Raw genomic sequence first — 20,207 nt, forward strand, 5'->3', positions numbered from 1 at the left:
TCATGAACTGGGGGAAGAAGCAGGGGTGGGATGTGTCAAGAAAGCTTTCAGCGAACACTCTCTATCTCATGTTCAGATTGGGAGAGAAAAGGCAGGGTCACTACCCACTGAAGAGCTGGGGTTTGGGCTTTGTTTTAGTTGTTTGATTTCTACGGGCTCGCTCCTTTACTTCTGAATGGCTTCTCATTAGTGTAGGTGAAGGGCTATAGGACCATGAGCCTCTGCATGTTGTAAGTAAACTGTAGCTAGATTGTGGGGGTGGACTGGGCAGGGTTCTGATTTGAACTTTAACTGCTCTCTTTCCGTAAGACCCTCATCGTCTTAAAGTTTTCCACCCCAGTAAATTCACCATTATCTTTCCTTCTCTCTTTCAGGTGGTGTACTTCACGGAGATGCACAATATTTTCAGTGAGTTGACGGATCAGATCGACCAGGCAGGGCTGAGTGATGAGCAGAGGGAGAGGAAGAATGAAGCCAAGCTGAGTGAGCTGCGTGCTCTGTCCTTTGTCGCTGATGACTGAGAGAGGGAGAGAACACCAAGGAGAGGAAGGGCTCGCTCTATACCTCTGGCCTTGACTCCTTTCAAACCTCAGTGAATGGATTGCTCTTCAGAATCCTTCTCACTGTGCAAATGGACAGCTTTGGTCATATCCTAATCATCAACTGTTTCTTGCACTCATCTTCCCACCTCTCTCACATCTCTCATCTGACCCTTTCCTCACGTCTAAAGAAACACTGATAGCAACTCCAAGCATTTTACCTGCCGCCAAGCCATCAGCCAAGTGCTATTATCATAAGCCAATATGTATATATTTTTTTAAACGATGGAATGAAACCGTTCTAAGAACTCATTTGTGGGTCACACCATAGAATTACACATAGAACTATAGATGTGTAGGATATCTGTGGATCACAATTTCTTCTCAAAGCTGCATACTTGTTTTTGATCATTTGAGTTTTGTAATCTTTTCCAAATCAAGGTACGTACCAATATGGAATTTATTGTAACAAATTGGTGGTACTGTATTGAACACTAGTATTTAAATGTTATCGGACTAGAGGAAGTATAGGTCAGAAAGCTACATTCATTTGAATCTCTGTATTTCTCCCTCCCTCAGGGTTTATGCACAGTGATCTAGCCTGTGCATTGTGGTCCAGGAGCTTATTTGTTGGGGTAAAAAAATGATATATTGAAAGTAATATTTAACACTAGCCACTCCAGCTTCCCGGCTATGGATATATGTCAAACTCTCAACTCCAGACCTCTGATGGTGACTGTATAAAACGTGTCAAAATGTTTGTTTGTTCCCTAATCGTCCCCTACTAAATCTGACAGATAGTCCTTGTACCCTTCTCTTGTTCTTCTTCACGTACAGTAGGTTTACAAGTCGAGCTAGAGTACTTGCCTTTCAAAAGCAACGCTCTTGCTCCCTCTAGTGACACTTACTGTTCATTGTTCCCATAGCTTTCCTTCATTTGACCGTTATCGAAGTGGTTCTTTGTTCCATTGTTTGTCCTCAGATGAATTATTGATTTAAACTCTCCAGTAAATGTTCCTACTACATAACAGATCAAATAAAACTAGGAGAGGACTATCAGTTATTGCCTTAAGGTGAGGTCATGCATATGATTTAAGTACATCACTTAACTATTATACCCACATTTGTTGCATATTTATTAATGGAAAATGCTTCCTTAGAATTCCCTCAACATGACAAGTTTACTGTTTTTCTATGAACAATGCAATGAATGTGCCTTTTCTTTGTGGACAGCTATGTACAAAATGCATTATTGACTAAATGTGTATTTAAAAAAAAAAAAAATCTTATCCAAAAAATAGTTCTAGTTCAACTTATTTACCATTATTATTGAGTGAGAAACATGACTTGTAATCTGTTATGTTAATGGTCTTTATGAAGCTGTTTATTTTGTAGCTCTTACTTACCATCCTGTTTAGACATTGTTTTCAGTAAAGCTTCTTCCATTGTCATTTTCTATGAACAACCATGCAATAAATGGATGTAAGAAGAGTCTCCTTCAGTGATCTGCCTTGTCATACACTTCAACTAAATGAAATTGACTGATAATCAGTTTCTTTATTAAGGAACATACAATAATATTTCTACATTGTTGGGAATTAGTCAAAATAGTGTCCAGTGAACATATCTCATCAATATTCAGTTTGTTCTTCCCATTTACAAATTCACTATTTAATGGCAACTGCATAAATTATATTAGAGATTCTCCAGTACTTTTGTATAATGTCTTGCCAGTAGTTTTAAAAATAGTCCCCGAAAATGTTATGCCATATGTGCACCACGTCATTGTGTTTTCTCGGGCTCTACTGTGTATGCATCTTTCTAGCGGTCACCCAAATGGCGAGGGGCCGAAGCTCATTGACTACATGTTGAATTGCTAGGGGCTGGCCCATGTGGGGAAAACGACACAGCACAAACCCTTTCAAACTAAGGATGTAATGGCTAATTGAGAAGATGGTAATTCTGCTCGTCGTATGAACTACACATTGACACACCCAGCCCAAAGCGGGAGGTTTAAAAAAAAGACATGCTCCAGAACTTTAAGGGTAATGTTTCAGTTGAATCCCTTATATAACTTTGGAGAAAGGACAGTGGTCAGTAAATGGGAATGATTTATTGCAGATATCTTGTTCAAAGCTACTGTATCTCAGCCACAGCTTCACTGAGAACACTAAATCATCTCTAGAATCAGAGAATACACAAGTGAATATTAATTATTTTGCACTGTAAGAAACAGCTTCCCGAGGTTTAGATGCTACGTATTGGTCAGAAGGATGGAAGTGTGGTCCAGGGGGGCAATATCAGGCTCACCTAATGTCTACTTACCCACTCACTCTACCATTTTAAAAAATGGCCAGGTTTTCTGCAAGGAAAATAGTTTGGTCCCATTTAATGTTGTTCCTACTGTCTATGATATTTAAACAATGAAAATACATTTGACATACTGATGTATGTCCAAAGATCTAAAAAGTATGGAATCCCCTGAAAACCATACCAATTGTGTTTGATCGTATTGAGCGGTGTACTGTAGCAATAACCTCTATTGGCATGGCTACATGCTCAGTTTTTAGTGCTATAGTGAGATCCAACAAACTGTTTTCTGTAACTGGACAAAGATATGCAGACAGTTCATGTACAGTTGAAGTCAGAAGTTTACATACACCTTAGCCAAATACATTTAAACTAATCCTAGTAAAAATGCCCTGTCTTAGGTCAGTTAGGGTCACCACTTTGTTTAAAGAATGTGAAATGTCAGAATAATAGTAGAATGATTTACTTCACATTCCCAGTGGGTCAGAAGTTTACATACACTCAATTAGTATTTGGTAGCATTGCCTTTAAATTGTTTAACTTGGGTCAAACGTTTTGGGTAGCCTTCTACAAGCTTTCCACAATAAGTTGGGTGAATTTTGGCCCATTCCTGCTGACAGAGCTGGTGTAACGGAGTCAGGTATGTAGGCCTCCTTGTTCACACACGCTTTTTCAGTTCTGCCCACAAATTTTCTATGGGATTGAGTTCAGGGCTTTGATGGCCACTCCAATACCTTGACTTTGTTGTCCTTAAGCCATTTTGCCACAACTTTGGAAGTATGCTTGGGGTCATTGTCCATTTGTAAGACCCATTTGCAACCAAGCTTTAACTTCCTGACTGATGTCTTGAGATGTTATGTCAATATATCCACGTAAATTTTCCTCCCTCATGATCCATCTACTTTGTGAAGTGTACCAGTCCCTCCTGCAGCAAAGCACCCCCATGCTTCACGGTTGGGATGGTGTACTTTGGCTTGCAAGCCTCCCCCTTTTTCCTACAAACATAACAATGGTCATTATGCCCAAACAGTTCTATTTTTGTTTCATCAGACCAGAGGACATTTCTCCAAAAAAGTATGATCTTTGTCCCCATATGCAGTTGCAAACCGTATTCTGGCTTTTTTATGGCAGTTTTGGAGCAGTAGCTGCTTCCTTCCTGAGTGGCCTTTCAGGTTCTGTCTATATAGGACTCGTTTTACTGTGGATATAGATACTTTTGTAACCGTTTCCTCCAGCATCTTCACAGGGTCCTTTGCTGTTGTTCTGGGATGGATTTGCACTTTTCGAACCAAAGTACGCTCATCTCTAGTAGACAGAACGCGTCTCCTTCCTGAGCGGTATGACGGCTGCATGGTCCCATGGTGTTTATACTTGCGTACTATTGTCTGTACAGATGAACGTTGTACCTTCAGGTGTTTGGAAATTGCTCCCAAGGATCAACCAGACTTGTGGAGGTTTAAAAAAAAAAAATCTGAGGTCTTGGCTGATTTCTTTCGATTTTCCCATGTCAAGCAAAGAGGCACAGAGTTTGAAGGTAGGCCTTGAAATACATCCACAGGTACACCTCCAATTGACTCAGATTATGTCATTTACCCTATCAGAAGCTTCTAAAACCATGACATCATTTTATGGAATTTTCCAAGCTGTTTAAAGGCAGTCAACTTAGTGTATGTAAACTTCTGACCCACTGGAATTGTGAAAGTGAATTATAAGTGAAATAATCTGTCTAAACAATTGTTGGAAAAATTACTTAGATGCCCTAACAGACTTGCCAGAACTATAGTTTGTTAACACATTTGTGGAGTGGTTGAAAAACAAGTTTTAATGACTCCAACCTAAGTTTATGTAAACTTCCCGACTTCAACTGTAAATGTCATGAGTGTGTGTGAGCATGTTACAGTGGATAGAGGTCTTCTAGATGGCTGTTGTGCTATACATGTTTGTGATCTGTTCCTGGAAGACCCTGTGGATGTCCACTCGTCTGGTCTTCAGAGTGGGGGTGAGGAGACCGTTGCTCACACTGAACATCTCTGGATGCAGGTGCAGGTCCTTCACCTGACAGTGAGGAAAGAGATGGCAAAAGGATCAGACTCATGTCTTTATGTTGCATTCAGTTTCCTGTTACACCATGTTTTAGGTCTTCATATACCATGGCACCATTTGTTACAAATATGAAGTCAATGTATGCCTGTATTCATGTTGAAGATTCCTCACCTGCTCAAATGACTTCAGCCCAGCTTCCTTCCCCACGGCTGTCATGTCTTCTAGCACTTCTTTCTTCACATCCTGTAGTGAGAGAAGATTTCAAATCAGTACCTTCAGAATTGATACAATCCAACAACAGCAAACATTGTAAAGGTGCAGATGGCCTATTGAGTGAACCAGGGTGACGTCACATACTGGATTCTGGCAGAGTTCCTCATAGGATCCAACGATTCCCCTCTTCTTAACCCAGTCAATGAACACTTCTGGGTCTGGCACAACAATACCGATCAGGTGAGACTGGAAACAGGACATTCACACAGAAGAAACAAAACATAAAACAGTGTTAGAAAGAATGACTGATTCTTAGAAAAGGGACTATTCTCTGAGAGTGAATATAAGAGTACCAGAATATCACATACCTGTAGGCTGTCTCCATGCACAAAGACCTGTAGCACAGGGACACAACGCATGTAGACATTCTCAATCTTCTCAGGGGCAATGTACTCTCCCTGGGACAGCTTGAAGATGTGCTTCTTCCTGTCGATGATGCGAAGTGTCCCATTCTAACAGGAAAACATACCGACACACATTCACATAAAAATCTACGTGACTGGAGGATCTACTGATCATTGTCCTCTACTGTAACCCAGCTCACCGGTAGCCACTGGCCCACGTCTCCACTGTGCAGCCAGCCATCACGGTCCAGGGCCTCCGTTGTTTTCTCCTCATCTTTCAGGTATCCCCGGAACACACTGTGGCCACGGATACAGATCTAACTCAGCAGAAAGGTAGGAACAGTGTTAATATAGGAACAGCATATGATGCACAACAGCCAGAGGGATACATTTTTTCTGGGTATGTTGTACAATAACACCATGATGCTTTGTTACCACCTCACCTCTCCTTCTCCGTTCTTGGCATAATAGTTCATATCAGGAATGTCAATCAACTTCACCATGGCACAGGGCAATGGAGCACCAACATGGCCTGAGAGACACACACACAGTACCAGAGTATAACCAACACGCAGCTACTGGGATCAGTGACTAGTCGTCTCCAGATATGAAGTACATAGTTTCCCATAGTCAGAGTCAGCCCTTACCTGCACTCCAGTCACCTGGCATGGAGAAGGTGCAGCCTGCTGTGCATTCAGTCTGACCGTAGCCCTCAAAGATCTGCACAGAGCAGCAGGCACATTCCACATCACTAAACCTCACACCCCCATCTGAAATAAACCCACATATTTAGTCTGAGCTCCAGGCAGGTATTCTCACCAGACAGCCGAGGGTGGCCCTGAGGAAGGAGAGCACGGTGGGGGAGATTGGGGCCGAGGCGGTCAGGATGAACCTCAGATTACCTCCTAAATTAGCCTGAAACACAAAAAGAAACAACGAGAATCCAATTACATCCAACAAATACAGTTTTCTGAAAAGGGAGACTTAACAGTGCATTAAGAAAGTATTCAGACCCCTTGACTTTTTCCACATTTTGTTACCATACAGCCTTATTCTAAAATGTATTAAATAGTTTTTCCATCAAATCTATACATAATAGCCCATAATAACAAAGCAAAAACAGGTTAGACATTTTTGCAATATAAAATTTAAAAAACTGAAAAATAATATACATAAGTATTCAGACCCTTTACTCAGTACTTTTATTTATTTAACTAGGTAAGTCAATTAAGAACTAATTCTTATTTTCAATGACAACCTAGGAACAGTGGGTTAACTACCTTGTTCAGGGGCAGAATGACAGATTTGTACCTTGTCAGCTCGGGGATTCGATCTTGCAACCTTTGGGTTACTAGTCCAACGCTCTAACCTGCCGCCTCAACTTTGTTGAGGCACCTTTGGCAGCGATTACAATATTGAGTCTTCTTTGGTATGGACGCTATAATCTTGGCACAACTTTATTTGGGGAATTTCTCCCATTCTTCTCTGCAGATCCTCTCAAGCTCTGTCATGTTGGATGGGGAGCGTCGGGGCACAGCTATTTTCAGGTCTCTCCAGAGGGTTCAAGTCCAGGCTCTGGCTGGGCCACTCAGAAACTTGTCCTGAAGCCACTCCTGCATTGTCTTGCTTGTGTGCTTAGGGTCATTGTCCTGTTGGAAGTTGAACCTTCACCCCAGTCTAAGGACCTAACGCTCTGGAGCAGATTTTCACCAAGACTCTCTGTACTTTGCTCCGTTCATCTTTTTCTTGATTCTGACTAGTCTCCCAGTCCCTGAAAAACAACCCTACAGCATGATGCTGCCACTACCAAAAATACCTGATTGTTGGAGTGCTGCAGAGATGGTTGTCCTTCTGGAAGGTTCTTCCATCTCCGCAGAGGAACTCTGCTCTGTCAAAGTGATCATAGGGTTCTTAATCACCTTCCTGACCAAGGCCCTTTCCCCCCCCGATTACTCAGTTTGGCCGGGCGGCCAGCTCTAGTAAGAGTCTTGGTGGTTCCAAACTTCTTCCATTTAAGAATGATGGAAGCCACTGTGTTCTTGAGGACCTTCAATACTACAGAAATGGTTTGGTACCCTTCCCCAGATCTGTGCCTCGACACAATCCTGTCTCAGAGCTTTATGGACAATTCCTTCAACCTCATGGCTTGGTTTTTGCTCTGACATGCAAGGTCAACTGTGGGACCTTATATAAACAGGTGTCTCAAGGATGATCAATGGAAACAGGATGTACCTGAGCTTAAATTCTGAGTCTCATAGCAAAGGGTCTGAATACTTAAGGTATTTATTTTTAATAGATTTGCAAAAATGTCTAAAAACCTGATTTCACTCTGTCATTATGGGGTATTGTGTGATGAGAGAAAAAACATATTTAATTAATTTTAGAATAAGGCTGTAACATACCAAAATGTGGAAAAAAGGAAGGGGTCTGAATACTTCAGAATGCACTGTATGTGTTCAGTGACGTACCTGAATCCTGTTGAACACCAGCCTGTCCCACAGACTGTTGTTACGTACCACCCCACTGCTGAGCTCAGCCTTCTTCCTCCTCACTGCATAGTGCAGCACTGCCCGGCGCAATGGGGACGTCACAGAGCCTAAGATCTACACACAGACATGCATGCACACAGAAGAGAGCATAGAAAAAATTTGAAGTAAGGCCACATAAACAAATACCAATTGTATGGTTGGTACAGGCCACATAAACAAATACCAATTGTATGGTTGGTACAGTATCATAGGATTTGCACTCATCTGCTGACCTTGTCGTAGATGCGGTTGAGTAGGCGAGGCACCACTGGGAAGAAGGTGGGTTTCAGAGTCTTAATATCATCCATGAGCAGGGAGATATCCCCCTGGTAGAATCCTACCCTGGCCCCATGACATAGCATGGACACCTGAGGCAGACAGGAGCATTTAGAGCACTGTCTAACATGTATAGTCACCAAGACAGACATAGAAAAGTATTATTGTAATCATAAGAGGGTGAGCTACCTGAATCATCCTCTCAAACATGTGGGCAAGAGGCAGGTAAGATATTGACACGTCCTCTTGCTGAATTACAAATGACCCCTGTAATGGAGGGATATAATTGACGCATTAAAAAAAAGTTACACAGTGGATAATAGATATGACATGCAACCAATTAAAATATGCAATCTAGATTTTACAACAGCGATGTATATTTTACAAGGACAATTATGGGTAAACTATTTCGCATTCACAAGGGCTATTAAACATCCCATTTATCATCTCTTAAAACACTACAGGGAGAAGAACAGAGAGAGAGATGGAACGAGGGATGGAGTGAGACAAATAGAGAAAATGTAGCTAGCCATGAAACTCCTTCTGAATTCAAGACGGAGGTGGGAGCCAGAACAGACCTCCAGGATCTTAATAACAGAGGAGGAATTGGAGGCGATGTTGCCGTGGGTGATCATGGCTCCCTTGGGCTTTCCTGGTCAAATAAACAGAACACAGTTTAGTTTGGAGGAGGGCATCACTGCACGGCTCTGTGTAACACCAGAATTTATCTCATAACTTAATGAGAGGTTGTCAGTGGGCCCCCATGGGCACATTCCTAGTAGCGTGGGTAAATGCTTAAGTATATGATTAACATGCAGGGTAGTGGGGGTACTTGAGGACTCACACAGAGATCTATAAAAACACATGGTACCTGTGGTTCCACTGGTGAAGCACACGACTGCCAGGTCCTGGGGTTGGGGTGGCTGCAACAAACAGACACGGATGAATGACAACAGGATCAAAAACAGTAGGGAAGCAGCAAAAACTGTAATTGTGACCCAATCGACATTTACCAGAGAAAAACTCACCGCAGGATCTTTGAGGTTCTGTCGTCCAAGTTCCTGCAATACACACACACACACACACACCCCCCACGGTCATGTCTAGGGTACTCAAGGTGACTTCTAACCCCAGCGACAGGGTGTGTGATGGGATCTTTTGTTTGTGATGTTGATCCAGTATCACAACCAAAGAAGCAGGCATCTATTCTATCAATTCATCCTCTTTACATTTTATACATCTACCCTCCTCCCACCATGAGCTGTGTGAGTTCAAGAATCTCCACTCCACAGTTCTTCCCTCTCTCCACTATGGCATCACTGCAGGGATTGAAGAGCACCAGACAGGAGAGAGTAGGCGTCACACCCTTCTCCTTATTCCCCAGAAGGGACTCTGCCTTCTCCTCCTTGTCACAGATCACCAGGGAGATCTCAGCTAGGAGGTGAAACAGCCAAAATTAACATGAAGATTAAAAGGACAGTGGTATAGGAGTGGACCAATAAATAAATACACACACAGTTGAAGTCGGAAGTTTATATACACAACGTAGCCAAATACATTTAAACTCAGTTTTTCACAATTCCTGACATTTAGTCATAGTACAAATTCCTGGTCTTAGATCAGTTAGGATCACCACTTTATTTTAAGAATGTGAAATGTCAGAATAATAGTAGAGAGAATGATTTATTTCAGTTTTTATTTCTTTCATATTCCCAGTGGGTCAGAAGTTTACATTCACTCAATTAGTATTTGGTAGCATTGCCTTTAAATTGTTGAACTTGGGTCAAACGTTTTGAGTAGCCTTCCACAAGCTTCCCACAATAAGTTGGGTGAATTTTGGCCCATCCCTCCTGACAGAGCTGGTATAACCGAGTCAGGTTTGCAGGCCTCCTTGCTCACACACACATACTTTTTAAGTTCTGCCTACACATTTTCTATGGGATTGAGGTCAGGGCTTGTGATGGTCACTCCAATACCTTGACTTTGTTGTCCTTAAGCCATTTTGCCACAACTTTGGAAGTATGCTTGGAGTCATTGTCCATTTGGAAGACCCATTTGCGACCAAGCTTTAACTTCCTGACTGATGTCTTGAGTTGTTGCTTCAATATATCCACGTAATTTTCCTCCCTCATGATGCCATCTATTTTGTGAAGTGCACCAGTCCCTCCTGCAGCAAAGCACCCCCATGCTTCACGGTTGGGATGGTGTTCTTCGGCTTGCAAGCCTCCCCCTTTTTCTTCCAAACATAACGATGGTCATTATGGCCAAACAGTTCTATTTTTGTTTCATCAGACCAGAGGACATTTCTCCAAAAAGTACGACCTTTGTCCCCATGTGCAATTGCAAACTGTAGTCTGGCCTTTTTAAAATGGTGGTTTTGGAGCAGTGGCTTCTTCCTTCCTGAGGGGCCTTCAGGTTCTGTCTAAATAGGAATCGTTTTACTGTGGATATAGACACATTTTGTACCCGTTTCCTCCAGCATCTTCACAAGGTCCTTTCCTGTTGTTCTGGGATTGATTTGCACTGTTCGCACCAAAGTACGTTCATCTCTAGGAGACAGAGCGCTTCTCCTTCCTGAGTGGTATGAAGGCTGCATGGTGTTTATACTTGCATACTACTGTTTGTACAGATGAACGTGGTACATTCAGGTGTTTGGAAATTTCTCTCAAGGATCAACCAGACTTGTCTTGGCTGATTTCTTTTAATTTTCCCATGATGTCAAGCAAAGAGGCACTGAGTTTGATGGTAGGCCTTGTAATATATCCACAGGTACACCTCCAATTGACTGAAATGATGTCAATTAGCGTATCAGAAGCTTCTAAAGCCATGACATAATTTTCTGGAATTTTCCAAACTGTTTAAAGGCACAGTCTACTTAGTGTATGTAAACTTCTGACCCACTGGAATTGTGAAAGTGAATTATTCCACCAATTGTTGGAAAAATGACTTGTGTCATGCAAAGTAGATGTCCTAACCAACTTGCAAAAACTACAGTTTGTTACTTAACAAGAAATTTGTGGAGTGGTTGAAAAACGAGTTTTAATGACTCCAACCTGGGTGCATGTAAACTTCCGACTTCAACTGTATATTATATACATAGTACGAGTCAAAAGTTTGGCCACACTTACTCATTCCAGGGTTTTTGTTAACTTTTACTATTTTCTACATTGTAGAATAATAGTGAAGACATCAAAACTATTAAACACATATGGAATGATGGAGTAACCAAAAAAAAGTGTTAAACAAATCAAAATATATTTTATATTTGAGATTCTTCAAAGTATCCACCCTTTGCCTTGATGCACACTCAGCATTCTCTCAACCAGCTTCACCTGGAATGCTTTTCCAACAGTCTTGAAGGAGGTCCCACATATGCTGAGCACTTGTGGCTGCTTTTCCTTCAATCTGCGGTCCAACTCATCCCAATGCATCTCAATTTAGTTGAGGTTTGGTGATTGTGGAGGCCAGGTCATCTGATGCAGCACTCCATCACTCTCCTTCTTGGTCAAATATCCCTTACACAGCCTTGAGGTGTGTTGGGTTATTGTCCTGTTGAAAAACAAATGATAGTCCCACTAAGTGCAAACCAGATGGGATGGCGTATTGCTGCAGAATGCTGTGGTAGCCATGCTGGTTATGTGTGCCTTGATTTCGAAATAAATCACAGACAGGGTCAACAGCAAAGCACACCCACACCACCATGCTTCATGAGGGGATCCACACATGCGGAGATCTGTTCACCTACTCTGCATCTCACAAAGACACGGCGGTTGCATCTGAAAATCTCAAATTTGGACATCAGACCAAAAGGAAAGATTTCCACCAGTCTAATGTCCATTGCTCGTGTTTCTTGGCCCAAGCAAGTCTTCTTCTTATTGGTGTCTTTAGTAGAGGTTTCTTTGCAGCAATTCAACCAGGAAAGCCTGATTCACGCAGTCTCCTCTGAACAGTTGATGTTGAGATGTGTCTGTTACCTGAACTTTGTGAAGCATTTTTTTGGGCTGCAATCTGAGGTGCAGTTAATTGCCGATTGCTGAGGCTGGTAACTCTAATCATCTGCAGCAGAGGTAACTCTGGGTCTTCCTTTCCTGTGGCGGTCCTCATCGTAGCGCTTGATGGTTTTTGCGACTGCACTTGAAGAAACTTTCAAAGTTTGTGACATTTTCCGGATTGACTGACCTTCATGGTGGATGGACTGTCATTTCTCTTTTCTTATCTGAGCTGTTCTTGCCATAATATGGACTTGGGTCTTTTACCAAATAGGGCCATCTTCTGTATACCACCCGTACCTTGTCACCACACAACTTATTGGCTCAAACACATTAAGGAAAGAAATTCCACAAATTAACTTTTAACAAGGAACACCTGTTCCTTGAAATGCATTCCAGGTGACTACCTCATGAAGCTGGTTGAGAGAATGCCAAGAGTGTGCAAAGTTGTCATCAAGGCAAAGGGTGGCTACTTTGAAGTCTCAAATATAAAACATATTTTGATTTGTTTAACACTTTTTTTTGGTTACTACATCCTTCCAGATGTGTTATTTAATAGCTTTGATGTATTCACTATTAAAATAGTAAAAATAAAGAAAAACCCTGGAATGAGCAGGTCTGTCAACTTTTGACTGGTACTAATATATATATGTTGTAACAGAGTATTCCAGCCTTACCCAGGTTGAGGATATGCACCATGGCCTCCTCTCCAAGTGTGTCATACAGGGGCACCACAGCCATTGAGAAGGTGTAGCAGGCCAGCTCTGAAATGATCCACTGCCACCAACAGAGGGAGACAGAGCATCACTATTAGAAAGACAGAGCTCAGACTCCTTCCTAACTGATGCTTGGTCACTACATTAGTGCTCTAACAGACAGGGACATCTTAGGATTAAACATCATGGCATCTCACTACGTAGAATAGCAGGGAAGGAATGTGTAGCCTTCTGTACCTCTGGCCTGTTCTGAGCAAATATTCCAACTAACTGATCAGGGTTTGGTTGGCAGCCTTTGCCCAAAAGCCCAGAGCCCAGCACCTGTGCCTGTTCAGCCACCTAAAACAGGACAATCAGACAGCAACAATAATTCAAATCAATTAATAGAGCCGGAGCATACCGTATAAATGTCATTACTTGGTAATAATAATCAAAGACCAAAAGATCCACACTCCACAGACCTCAGTGTAGGATATCCACTGGTAAGGTTCCCCAGGTTTCCTGAAGCCAAGGCATGGGCCATCCCCTGTGCATCAACACAATCTAGTCAGGTACACTCTGGCATGTCTGGTAAGTTGTCAGTGCTCCTAACTAGCTCATTAGTTCACTGTGTCTGGCCAGCTCACCTGCCACTCTCAGTCCTCTCTGGAACATGTCATAGGCTGTCCTGGTGTCATCATAGTAGAACTCCAACAGAACATCATCCTTGAGCAAAGCTGAACGCCTCCAATTGGGCTCTCCCTGCAAAACACAGACTCCATAAAACTCTCCCTCTTCAGCTCTTTAATGTAATCAACGTTAATGTAGTAGTATAACTACAAACCAAAATACAGCGATAAATACAACTACTATTACTCACACAAACATGACTGTTCTGAATAAATATTACTCTTACTAACACTCATGTGCTCCTTGAAGCTTCCAGAACACAATACTCTCACCTGTACAGGGATAGACTGGGCATTCAGATCACAAGGGGGGCGCATGGGCCGAGGGCGAGTCACCAGCCAGTATGCAGTGAAGGAGGCCAGAGCCCCTATACCCAGCAGAGAGGACGGGGATAGAGAGAGGGAGGAGAAGGAGAAAGAGGACGACAAAGGGAGAGAGGGGACAAGGCTCCAGAAGTCTTTGTTTTCAGGTCCTCGAACCCCCCCACTGGTACGAAGGGATTGTAACCACTCCTGAAAATGCATAGCTGAGAGAGAGAGAGAGAGAGTATTTGCCTGAATTAATGAGAGAGAAATATAATGAGTCAAAAGTGAAAGCAAATACATCCAGGAATTCTCTACAAACTTGTGAAAAGACATCCAGGTGCTATTGTACTTTAGAAACAGAACATAAAGCATGTGCTGTATGCAAGAAAGAGGAGTTCATCTCCCTTATACAATAGTATTCCACAGTCGTGGCCAAAAGTTTTGAGAATGACAAATATTAATTTTCAAAGGGTTCTGCTTCAGTGTCTTTAGATATTTTTACAAGCATTTCATAAGTGTCAAAGGCTTTCATTGACAATTACATGAAGTTGATACAAAGAGTCAATATTTGCAGTGTTGATCCTTCTTTTTCAAGACTTCTGCAATCCGGCCTGGCATGCGGTCAAATAACTTCTGGGCCACATCCAGACTGATGGCTGCCCATTCTCGCATAATCAATGCTTGGAGTTTGTCAGAATTTGTGGAGTTTTGTTTGTCCACCTGCCTCTTGAGGATTGACCACAAGTTCTCAATGGGATTAAGGTCTGGGTAGTTTCCTGGTTATGGACCCAAAATATTGATGTTTTGTTCCCCGGTCCACTTATCACTTTTTCCTTATGGCAAGGTGCTCCATCATGCTGGCAAAGGCATTGTTCATCACCAAACTGTTCCTGGATGGTTGGGAGAAGTTGCTCTCGGAGGATGTGTTGGTACCATTCTCTATTCATGGCTGTGTTCTTAGGCAAAATCGTGAGTGAGCCCACTCCTTTGGCTGAGAAGCAACCCCACAAATGAATGGTCTCAGGATGCTTTACTGTTGGCATGACACAGGACTGATGGTAGCGCTCACCTTGTCTTCTCCAGACAAGCTTCTTTCCGGATGCCCCAAACAATCGGAAAGGGGATTCAGAGAAAATGACTTTACCCCAGTCCTCAGCAGTCCAATCCCTGTACCTTGTGCAGAATATCAATCTGTCCCTGATGTTTTTCCTGGAGAGAAGTGGCTTCTCTGCTGCCCTTCTTGACACCAGACCATCCTCCAAAAGTCTATGCCTCACTGTGCGTGCAGATGCACTCACACCTGCCTGCTGCCATTCCTGAGCAAGCTCTGTACTGGTGGTGCCCTGATCCCGCAGCTGAATCAACTTTAGGAGACGCTCCTGGCACTTGCTGGACTTTCTTGGGTGCCCTGAAGCCTTCTTCACAACAATTGAACCACTCTCTTTGAAGTTCTTGATGATCCGATAAATGGTTGATTTAGGTGCAATCTTACTGGCAGCAATATCCTTGCCTGTGAAGCCCTTTTTGTGCAAAGCAATGATGACGGCATGTGTTTCCTTTCAGGTAATTATGGTTGACAGAGGAAGAACAATGATTCCAAGCACCACCCTCCTTTTGAAGCTTCCAGTCTGTTATTCAAACTCAATTAGCATGACAGAGTGATCTCCAGCCTTGTCCTCGTCAACACTCACACCTGTGTTAATGGGAGAATCACTGAAATGATGTCAGCTGGTCCTTTTGTGGCAGGGCTGAAATGCAGTGGAAATGTTTTTGGGGGATTCAGTTCATTTGCATGGCAAAGAGGGACTTTGCAATTAATTGCAATTCTTCTGATCACCCTTCATAACATTCTGTTATGAAGGGAGTATATGCAAATTGCCATCATACAAACTGAGGCAGCAGACTGAAAATTTATATTTGTTTCATTCTCAAAACTTTTGGCCACGACTGTACATGTCAGTTTCAGGGATAAGAGAGGCTGGGGGCGGGTAAATGTTTATGGAACAATTAGGAATGAGACTGACAAATCCTATGCAGCCCAAAATGAATAAAGCAAAATTACAAACAAACTTGGTGACCAAAACTAAATAATGCAACGTCCACTATTTTTAAAAAGCCCAGCCGAATCACACTGGCCCTCCAGCTCAGCAGACAGACAAGGGGACTGAGGAGAGAATGAATGGGCTGGGGTGTATAGGGGAGAGGGATTCGGAAGTAATCATGATTGGCTAACCAGAAACATGCGCTTAGGTTACTCTTAGTCAATTCTGTGTCTACGAACATAGATGGAGCTACAGGGAGGAGATAATAAAGAGGGAGCGAGTGAGGGAGAGAGTAGATGCATACAGTAACAGAGTTTGGTGGCGAGATGGGAGGGACAGCGTGATGGCCTGTAGGTCCACCCTCATGTTTCCCTGCCAGTCTGTAATTGCTCATAACCAAACCAGAGTACGAGAAAGAAACATGGACTCAATATGTTAACCAAATCAAATGTGAAACAAACATACATCTACGAAAACATTGTTCTCACACCCTCCTGTCTTTTAAATCTCATATGTCCTTCCAAACTATGAGTTTGCCCACAGTTCCACTTTCTCTGCTTATGCACATGGAATTCACATCACCAAATAAATCCCCCTCCCCTATACCCCTCAACCTCTCACCCACTTTCTCCCCCCTTCTTTCAAAAGTGAAGGGGATAAAGGGTGGTCACCCCCCTCTCCTTCAGTATTTGAACCAGGCCAACTATGTCCCAGTTCGCTCCCCTGGAGAAAATAATTACCAAAGATCCATCATTCTTTTTCTCATTACTTTTTCTTCAAGTTCTTTGAAAGTTCTAGGACCTCTCCAAATGCACAATATCTAGCCAGAATACATTGCCCTGAACTCAAATAAAATGGCATGTTGGAGTGGTCACATAATTCCTACTGTGCCCAGCATTTATAATAATTACAATTATTTTAGCTGATAAAATAATACATATGGCTACAATTGTCTTAAGCGTTGCACTACAGTTACGAGCCAACACCTGCTGAAAACTGGCAGTCTGAGTTTGGAAGGTCCCCATGGCTCCATTGATGTATACAAAGACAAAATAAATGGTCTTTCATATATGACACATAACAAATGGCTTGCTAAGAAGAATATCCCCCTATGTTCCCCTATTTCTCTTTATCTAGACTAGAATGTAGCATTATCTCCCTTCCTCCCTCAGTCCCATTCATTATGTCTATTGTCAGAGCCAGACAGGGACTATTGTGCTTCCCTGTCACTTACTCCCAAACAGAGATGAGACAAAGGGAATAATGGAGACATGTGAAACAGTTACTAAGCAAATGAAATATCTAAGAAGGATTAAATACACCCATTGTAGGCCTCTAACATATATTTGCTGTGTTGTAACGTATAGATTAAACGCAACAATCTGGAATGAATCACCTATACTGCTCAGTAAGACAGGCATTAAAGGGTAGCATAAAGCACCAGCTAAGAGTTTCAAAAGTGACAAATATTTAACAAGACACCCAAGGGCAGTTTGCATGTCTGTGCATATTCACTCCTGCTGGCAGGCAGAAACAGAGATTAAAAAACAGAGCAATACTAAGACCAAAGCAGAAACCACGTGTCATTCTCTCCAATGGAAAATAATGAGGATCAGGAGCAGTATTGCATCCACTATCTGTATCCTCATTGTCTCTGTACTAAAATAACATGGGTACCCATGTCACTGCAGGCCTGGATCTATGTTCCACAGGAGAGAGGTGTATGGGGGAATGTGGTTGACAAGGGATTTCTTCACCAAGCAGAGAGTCAGTATTTTCCAGATTTCCAGTGATCAAAAGCCACCACACTACATAAATCTCATTACGCGTGTGAGCAAATGGCATGTTGGCTTCGAAGACCATCCCTGATGAAAGACAAATGGCGTGTTATTCTCTGACCCAGAAAACTACAGGTGGTGAGAGGAAGGACTGAGTGGCAGCATAGCCTAGCACTACACCAAACGGTTCTCTGAATGGAGATGGGAAGAGCACTGGGGACACGTGAGGTTAGTGAAGTGACAGAGTAAGTGGCAGAGTAAGGGGGAGAACGAGTGAAATGCACGGTCGTTTTTCAGCTGTGATTCCCAAATGAAGCGTGAAAAACACAGACATAGTCACAATTAGTGTTTTGGGATGGGAAAGGCGGCGGAGAGGAAGAAAGATGGCACGGTATGCGTCACGGTGATGGCTGCTGGGAAGATTAACTGTCCAGGAGCAGACAGGGCAGCATCACTCGAGTCAACACACACTCAGAGAACACAGGAGTTATTTGCAGAACTCCTACCACCATCATTAGACTCCCATGGTATTGATTAGGAGGGCCTGTCTTGAATGTGTGTTTGTGCACTAAAGCAGCACAGCCCACTATGCATAAATGGACACTCAAACTTCAGCTGTCCAAGGTGTCACTTTTACCCAGTGTTACTATACCGCCACTATCTGACTGTACCAGCAACACAACAGTATGCCAACTCAGCCCTGCCCAGACTGCATTCCAGCAACATGGACAACTTTTAAACACGTTGCCTGTGGTTTCCATAGACAGACATAGACTTCAATATTAATGCAAAGGCACAAAGCCCCTGCAAAAACAAACTCAATGCAGACACATGGGTACATGCAGCCAGACATTATGTCTGTACAGCATGAATTGCAATTGGAGGAATTCCAAAGAACTCAAGCTATACATGTGTTTGGTCCAGCTGGCCAAATACAATGGGTTTCAAGCCATATAGCAATTACCTTTGTTTGGAGAAAAAGAAGGACCACATAATTCTGCAATGGGTGTTTTCACCTCATATGCTAGAATTACAAGTATAAAGAACTATTTGAAATATATCCTTACTTGAAACTGATAACCTACTGTTATGGCAGCTGACAATTTCTTACCATGCATTGCAAAGTTTAGAATATCGAGCTCGAAAATCTTATTTATGTCCCATTCATGACCAATACATAACTTAAAATGCATCATCTTTAGAAAAGACACACGCCTCTCTTTCTCCGTTGACATAATTATGTAGGACAACTCAAAATCGTCAGAAATGTACTGTAACGTTACCTGTTTCAAAGCTTGTATCGAATGGAAATTGTAAACAGGTTTTAAGTGTATTGCACTTAATGCCCCACGATGAGTACACTCGCTTGTATCCAATAGTGCCACTACCAGTGTGTTACAATGACCTACTCTAGCTCATTTGTACCTAGTAGAGAACTTTCCCCACAGTTTAAAGAAATAGTTTCGAGGCAACCGACTCTTACCTAAACGAAATCTAGGTCACCCAATTTTCTTCAAATTGTGTTCTTCTACTTCGGCAAGAGTAGCGAAATCACCAACCGACACCAAACATACCAAAGTGTAACCCTTAACCCCCCTCTTCTTGAGAGGGGTACAGCTGCAGACCTCATCCCTCAGGCCCCTCTTTATACCGCCACCTACTGGAGACCTCATCTCTCAGGCTCGTCTCTATAATGCCACCTATTGGAGATCTCTCAGGCCCCTCATGTCTCATACCCTCATCCTCAGGCACCTCTCATCTATCAGAGATTGTCATAGAACTGAACTCTACATGTCAGACAGGATTATCGTCATCATCCAACATAATTCACAATTCTTCAATAATACAAAATAGGGTTCAATTTGTTGTCTCCCAAATAGAATGAAACAAACACGTCAATGAAACAATTGGGATAGCGACATGAAAGGCATTCCATTAATAAAATACTTACAAATGAGCATATAAATCAGGAACAGTAGCCTGTCAAAAAATGGCTGCCACTGCGACCCATAGAACGAGAAAGTAGTCACGAGCCAATAGATAAGCATCTGTAACGGATGTGAAACGGCTAGCTAGTTAGCGGTGGTGCGCGATAAATAGCGTTTCAATCGGTGACGTCACTTGCTCTGAGACTTTGAAGTAGTGGTTCCCCTTGCTCTGCAAGGGCAGCGGCTTTTGTGGAGCGATGGGTAACGATGCTTTGAGGGTGACTGTTGTTGGTGTGTGCAGAGGGTCCCTGGTTTGCGCCCGGGTATGGGCGAGGGGACGGTCTAAAGTTATGCTGTTACACATCCAACAGCCTTTTGAAAGAGGGGATTCGTTTTTCCTGGGCGGTTCGTCACTGAGGGGCCTGAGCGATGAGAAGGACCTGAGAGATGAGGTCTCCAATATGTGG

At 42.6% G+C, this 20,207-nt stretch overlaps 1 protein-coding gene and 1 pseudogene across 1 annotated transcript; one reads left to right on the top strand and one right to left on the bottom strand.

Annotated features, from left to right (window-relative positions):
• LOC112248462 overlaps nucleotides 1–2,040 on the top strand; it is a 48,875-nt pseudogene extending 46,835 nt beyond the window's left edge.
• Nucleotides 2,041–4,622: 2,582 nt separating this feature from the next.
• On the bottom strand, nucleotides 4,623–19,448 carry LOC112249492 (long-chain-fatty-acid--CoA ligase 1-like). The gene is made up of 21 exons (XM_042320556.1): nucleotides 19,296–19,448; nucleotides 13,960–14,213; nucleotides 13,645–13,759; nucleotides 13,480–13,544; nucleotides 13,256–13,357; nucleotides 12,980–13,079; nucleotides 9,569–9,747; nucleotides 9,342–9,374; nucleotides 9,185–9,236; nucleotides 8,892–8,965; nucleotides 8,503–8,580; nucleotides 8,271–8,405; nucleotides 7,978–8,112; nucleotides 6,329–6,424; nucleotides 6,157–6,229; nucleotides 5,953–6,041; nucleotides 5,710–5,826; nucleotides 5,474–5,617; nucleotides 5,250–5,351; nucleotides 5,064–5,135; nucleotides 4,623–4,904 (listed from the first exon to the last, which is right to left on the bottom strand). Exons 2-21 carry the CDS (start codon nucleotides 14,209–14,211, stop codon nucleotides 4,764–4,766), a joined length of 2,154 nt encoding a protein of 717 aa, XP_042176490.1. The 5' UTR covers nucleotides 14,212–14,213; nucleotides 19,296–19,448; the 3' UTR covers nucleotides 4,623–4,763.
• Nucleotides 19,449–20,207: the final 759 nt, after the last annotated feature.

Source organism: Oncorhynchus tshawytscha, linkage group LG04 (genome assembly GCF_018296145.1).
Source record: "Oncorhynchus tshawytscha isolate Ot180627B linkage group LG04, Otsh_v2.0, whole genome shotgun sequence".
Lineage (NCBI taxonomy): Eukaryota > Metazoa > Chordata > Actinopteri > Salmoniformes > Salmonidae > Oncorhynchus > Oncorhynchus tshawytscha.